This window comes from Liolophura sinensis, chromosome 1, assembly GCF_032854445.1.
Source record: "Liolophura sinensis isolate JHLJ2023 chromosome 1, CUHK_Ljap_v2, whole genome shotgun sequence".
NCBI lineage: Eukaryota > Metazoa > Mollusca > Polyplacophora > Chitonida > Chitonidae > Liolophura > Liolophura sinensis.
Genome location: NC_088295.1, coordinates 7460721 through 7467602, shown reverse-complemented (window position 1 = coordinate 7467602; position 6882 = coordinate 7460721). Strand labels below are relative to the sequence as shown.

The 6882-nt window shown below is 38.7% G+C and overlaps 1 protein-coding gene across 1 annotated transcript; it reads right to left on the bottom strand.

Annotated features, from left to right (window-relative positions):
* Window positions 1-1847: 1847 nt before the first annotated feature.
* LOC135475327 (uncharacterized) lies at window positions 1848-2624 on the bottom strand. Its single transcript, XM_064755565.1, has one exon. It carries the CDS (start codon window positions 2622-2624, stop codon window positions 1848-1850), a length of 777 nt encoding a protein of 258 aa, XP_064611635.1.
* Window positions 2625-6882: the final 4258 nt, after the last annotated feature.

The following is a 6882-nucleotide window of genomic DNA, read 5'->3' as shown; positions in this document are numbered from 1 at the left end:
GCCGTTTTCCATTTAGCAGGGAGTTTCATACTAGACCAAACGGCATTGTACAGCAATAGTAATATAGTCATACAGTGATATGGCAAATTGTACAACATGGAGTACGTAATAGTATCCTCACCCGGTGACGAATCCGAACATGAGGATAAGGCCTGCTTTAATTCTAGTAAAGAAAAATCATTGTTAATTGGCATGTCATCAAAAAGAATATTATTAAAAGGATGCATTTCTTCAATATTTTCCTTATGGGATATAAACTCAGGAGAATAATTGTTTGAACTGGAAACGAAAGAGAAACTGTCTGCCAAAATATTGGCTTTGTCAATATTAGTAACATAATTACTATTATTATGAACAATAGTTGGGGTGTTATTTGATTTTCTTTTACCTTTAATCGAGTTTATTTTATTCCAGACTTCTTTGGTATTTGTATTTTCAGATAAATTCGAACAGTATTGTCGCCAGTGATCTCTCTGAGCTGTTTTAATCACCCGCTGTGCTACAGCTTTAGCTCGTTTAAATAAAACAATGTCTTGGTATAGGCGAGTGCGTTTTGCACGATTTTTTAAACGTTTCCGATTTTTTATAGCATTAGAACAATCGTCGTTCCACCAAGGAACAGGTATTTTACTAGACACCTTACCTGAGGATTTTGGAATGCATTTTTGTGCAGCCACATCAATGGCATTAAGTACATTATCTGCAAAAATATCAACATCATTATTATACACATCCTGAGAAAAAGACCTCAAACATTCTTCTTTGTATACATCCCAGTTTGCCCTTTTCACACACCATCTGGGAGGCTGGCCTACAGGATTCACATGGTGGTCTATATTACAGGTGACTAGAACTGGTAAGTGGTCGCTAGGACAAGGGCTTATGGTATCAACGAACCAATTAAAAGACAGACCTATATCTGCTGAGCAAAGAGTAAGGTCTAAGTGAGACAGATTACCAGAATGAGGATCTACACGAGTGCCCGTCCCATCATTTAAAACACACATTTCATAATCATTAACTAGAGCAGTCATTACCCTTCCATTGAAATTCGTTGTAATGCTACCCCATAAGGGTCCGTAAGCGTTAAAGTCCCCACACAATATATAAGTGCTATTAATATAAGACATAAGAGTATCAAAATCTTTTCTATCAATACGACTAGAAGGATTGTATATATTAACAACACTTGTGGGTGCACCAGACCTCGTAGCAATATTAAAACATTGTGCCTCAATACTGTTAAAGGGAGGTAACTTTAGTTCTGAAAAGGATAGGCCGTCTTTCAGAAGCATGGCCAGGCCCCCTCTCCCGTCTGTATTCCTATCCATTCTACCTATAAAATACCCAGGGTAAGTAAAATCCAAATGTGGCTTTAAAAAAGTTTCTTGAAGACATATAACATGAGGAGCGGGCTTAAGATTTTGAATATAACACTTGAATTCCTCTCCATGAGCGCCAAGACCGCAAATATTTTGATGTAACATGTTAAAAGTCATTGATAATAGAGGTAAAACAAGATAGGAATATATATTTATATTATATAAAGGATACATTATGAATGTTCACCATCCGAGGACACAGTAAATAGAATATTGTTCAGTCTTTTAAAATCAACAGCCTCAGAGCCAAGACGACTCTGAGCGATGCTAAACACTACTTGTACCAAACTCTTAGGGTCTTCGATTTCGAAGACTTTTATTAGTATTTCCGAAAAGATGGCGATAAGCCTTGTGGCCATTGTGAAGGACATATCGTCTGTCTGAGTGGGTTCACCACGTGGGGTTTGAGTAGCTATGGACCTAAGGATTGGCTTGACGGGTGTAATCGTAATAGAATGGGGCTGTTCAGGGGGTATCTACTACCGGCCCTTCTGTTAGAGCTCGCTCATTTGACCCGCAGTTGACACATTTGGGGCGATCCAGGTTGTGGCATTCATCAAATGTATGGGGACCGCCACATCTTGGGCATCGCTGGCGTCCCCTACATTCCCCTGAAATATGCCCAAAGGACTGACATTTGAAGCAACGTATGGCGGGTGGAACATATTGCTTGACAGGAAATATTTCGTAACCGAGAGAAACTTCTTCCGGTAGTGCATCCGAATTAAAATATAACAACATACATTTGGTTTTAGTTTTTTCCTTCCCTTTAGTCAGACGCTGTGCTTTCGTTACTTTGTATTTTTTCAGTGCTTGTTGTACTTCTTCTTCAGTGATGTCTTCCCCTAACCCATAAATCACCCCACGTGAAAGGGTGATATTGGAGTGCAGCCTGCAGGAGACATCTCTTCCCATCAGCGTTGTTATGCTGAGTGCCTTTTTGACTTGAGTGGCACTATTACAAACAATCATTAGGTCTTTACCGTTAATTTTCTTTACTTGTTTTACATTGCCAATTGCTTGTTGTAAACTCTGACCAAATTTAATTGGGTTCCACCCAGTGACGGGTAAGCCCCCCATAGATGAAATTACAACATTGTTATTGTTATTTCCCTGCTTCTGACCCACCTGCTTTGCTTTCTTCCCTTCCTGGGAGCTTCTATCTGTTGAAAAATCGCGCGTTCGTTTTGTAGTGGATCGCGTTTCCACGACTTCCATGTCGTCTCCTTCTGCGTCATCCATGGCTGTAACTAATGACTATAGTGTTCGGATCTTTATTATGATTATACAGTGTTGACTGTGTAATTTGTTTAACACGCTGACCTCACCTGACCGACAAGGTCGTCAAGGACTCTAAACTGAAGTTTTCAGTTTTGTAAAGGACGTTCGTTCTGCCACAAGGTGACATTACTCTACGTCTCTGAACGGCTCGTTTGTGAGTTTCTGCGGGAAACTGTTCTAAAGTGGATTATACCTCCATGCCTGTATTTACCCTGTGTTGTGCTCTGCGGGTGTGACGTCATTCAAAGGCTTGACTGTTCCAGTTCTGTGTAACCTGTGTACTGTGTTCGCGTTCGCTAACCTGGCGAAGTACCTGTCTGGGACAATTTGTGACTTGTGTGAATTGTGTGTTTATCCCATGGTCTTTACGTTGGATCACCTGGAACACGTTCCTTGGGATGCAAAGGTGAACTGGAAACTTTTAAAGACCGGTAATACTGATGTGTGTTTTTTTTTATGTTGTTGTTGTTGAACTGTCTAAAAACTGTACGTCTCATTTTATATACAAAGCCATTGTTTACATTGTAATATTGAGTCACTGAGTCTGTTTTCTGTTGCTGTTTTCAATACCGTAACACCTGGCTATAGAGTTAATGTTATTCTGTAAGAAATAAAGGGTCTCTTGTAGAGTTAATACTATCCTGTGATAAATCCTGTCAGAAATAAACTCTCTCTTGTACAGTTAATACTATCCTGTGATAAATCCTGTCAGAAATAAACTCTCTCTTGTAGAGTTAATACTATTCTGTGATAAATCCTGTCAGAAATAAACTCTCTCTTGTAGAGTTAATACTATTCTGTGATAAATCCTGTCAGAAATAAACTCTCTCTTGTAGAGTTAATACTATCCTGTGATAAATCCTGTCAGAAATAAACTCTCTCTTGTAGAGTTAATACTATTCTGTAAGAAATAAAGTCTCTCCTATAGACTTAATACTTTCCACCAACTTGTAGAGTCTATATCATCCTGTATCAATATATATTAAATCGCTACTGATGTGGCCATGCAATTCTGTAGCAAATAGAGTTCATTTTGTAGATTATTATCCTGGAACAACTAAAGTCTCTTCTATCTTGGAACAATTAAAGTCTCTTTTGTAGTCTAATATCCAGTGATGTGGCCATGCTATTCTGTACCGAATAAAATCTTTCTTCTGGAGACTACTATCCTGAAAGAAATAAAGTCTCTTCTGAAGACTACTACCCTGGAAAAAACAAAGTCTCTTCTGTCCCGGAACAAATAAAGTCTCTTCTGAAGACTACTATCCTGAAACAAGTTATTCTGTAGGAAATAGTCTCTTTTGGAGACTACTACCCTGGAACAAATAAAGTCTCTTCTGTAGGGTTAATACTATCCTGTAACAAATAAAGTCTCTCCTGTAGGGTTACTGCTGTTCAGTAACAAATACATGTAAGCCTCCTCTGTAGGATTAATACTATCATGTAACAAATAAAGTCTCCCTTGCAGCGTTACTACTATTCTGTAATAAATAAAGTTTTTCCTGTTGGGTTAATGTAGTATTAATGTTAGCCTGTAACAAATAAAGTCTCTTCTATAGGATTAATACTGTCCTGTAGCAAATAACGTCTTTCATGTAGAGTTAATACTATCCTGTGACAATTTAAGTCTCTTTTGTAGGGTTAATACTATCCTGTGACAAATAAAGTCTCTTCTGTAGGTTAATTCTATCCTGTAACAAATAAATTCTCTCTTGTATGGTTAATACTATCCTGTAACAAATAAAGTCTCTCCTGTATGGTTAATACTATCCTGTGACAATTAAAGTCTCTTTTGTAGGGTTAATACTATCCTGTGACAAATAAAGTCTCTCCTGTATGATCAATACTATCCTGTAACAAATAAAGTTTCTTCTGCAGAATTAATACTATCCTGGAAGAAATAAAGACACTTAATTGAGAATATAGTGTGCTCATTGTAAGAAATATTAAAGAGGTTATTCTTATGACACGGCTAGTATGCAGCAAATAAAAATCCTTTATAAGGAATATGCTATGCTAGTTGTAAAAAATATTTGACTGATCGATGCTTTTACGCCGTACTCAAGAATATTCCACTTATACGACGACGGCCACCATTATGCCGTTTACGCCGTACTCAAGAATATTCCACTTATACGACGGCGGCCACCATTATGGTGAGAGGAACCTGCAAAAACTAAATGGGCTGTTGTAACACGATCATGCTATAACCTGTACCAAATGAAGACGCTTCTATTGGCTCTGTACTACACGTACCTCGTTGGGTTTGTAATGTTATATTAAACCAAAGTAGGCGCTATTACTGGGTCAATACTCTAATAACTGTACAGCGAATAATCCAGCTGTGCGTTTTAGAAGAAACTTGAGCCGATGCTAGTACTTAGTAACGAAGTAAATGTTTCCGTCACTGAATCCCCCACAGCCGTGTTGTGTTTGAGAGGCTGTACCCGAATAAAAATGTCCACTTTCATCACTCAGTGACATTTATACCGCTGAAGTCCAATAGTATCAGTCAGCAAGATGTTAAGAAGGTGCAGTACTTTCACATTAGAACTGCTCACTATTGACCTCGAAACCAATATTATGGACTAAATAACACCATGAATTAGAAAATGTATTTAAGGGCATTTTTCTGTGCAATAATGAACGTCCGACCTATAGATATGTAGGGATGGTGGTGTTACCTGTCACTAACGAAAGCAAATTTTGGCTGCCACCATGCGTGAGTGATTTTATAGAGCGCTGAAAATAGGCAAGTTAAAGGAAACCCTTGGCTGGCTTATTCGCATTCACCGTTAGTCTTCCCGGAGCGTTCGAATCCGGCTGTATATATTTATTTATTTGATTATACTTACGCCGCACAGAAGAATATATCACTTATACGACGGCGGCCAGTATTATATTGGGAGGTTGTCCGAAGGTTGCCGTCAGAGCTACCCACGTACGGCTGTAGAGGGAACCAGCAAGGGCTGGACTTGAGTGGAGCTCACGACCGCCTTGGTGAAAGGTTCTTGAGGTATTGTTCTGCGTTAGCACGCCCACCACTCGGCCATGGAGGAAACTAAATATAGTTGTAGTTGTTTTAACCGCAACTTCATACATGTACATTGTATGTCAGCAGACTTGTCAGGTCGGCCTACCACAGCGGAGAAAGGCTGGTCGACATCCACAAATCTCATCGCCCAGAACAAGGTCTGAATATATATGTAAATACAATCCTATATGCAAAAGCCATCGCTTAAATTAAAAACAAAATTAAGACTGAATCTAAAATAAATCAGAATAAACACGATAAAAGTAAAAACAATAACATAGTATGCAAACAGTCATGTTACCCATGAACCGTAAATGTCAGTAAAATAAATTTTTAACTTTAAATGTAAAATCGTGAACACTAAAAAAATCCCTAGAATAAATGATCAGACTATGGACTTGGTATTTGTGGAAGATGTGCCTAATCAGACGGATGTGAGATTTGTGGATTGTTAGATCTACACGTGCAACTGGAGAAATTCCTCAATTTTATAAGTTTCATAATGCTTACGGGGCAAAACCACCGATCAGTTATGATATAAAGTTACTGAGCCACATGTGACTTACATGCAGGTTTATAGACACCATATTTATGGAGCAGAAATGGGCAAAACGGCGTCGTCTAACGCTGATTGTTACAAATGTCCTACAAGCAGTAACAGGAAGGAAATCTACAAATTCTCTACTAAAAGCTGTATCCTGGCACACTTAACCACTAGACCAAGGCCCGCTCCCTCAAGAAGTTTACTCCAATTCAGTACTGTTTTTATTTGTCCCATGGTACTACTATATATGTGGATTAAAATGTGGGAAATACAAGCTTGGTCACATCCTTATAGGTGCAGACGACTCTGAGGGCAAAGCTTTGTTAGTTGTCCTTTGAGCGCAATGCACTGTATGCGGCTAGGTAAGCAAGATGTTATTCCATTACACATTGAATGCAGGCAGTGTCAGGGCCAGTGAAATGTGGAGCATATTGCTGCTTTATAGGCCAGAAGCACAGAAGGTAGATAAACTACATGTGTATATGTGCATGATGTGAAATCATCATCAGTTTATAGTCAAGAGATTAGCTGCACGCTGGACAAATATATGTTACAGATCTGACTGAGATCTTTTCATATCCAGTTCAGAATTCACTCCTAGGACAAAGCATAGTTTATCTATCAGTAGGTCACGCGGATAG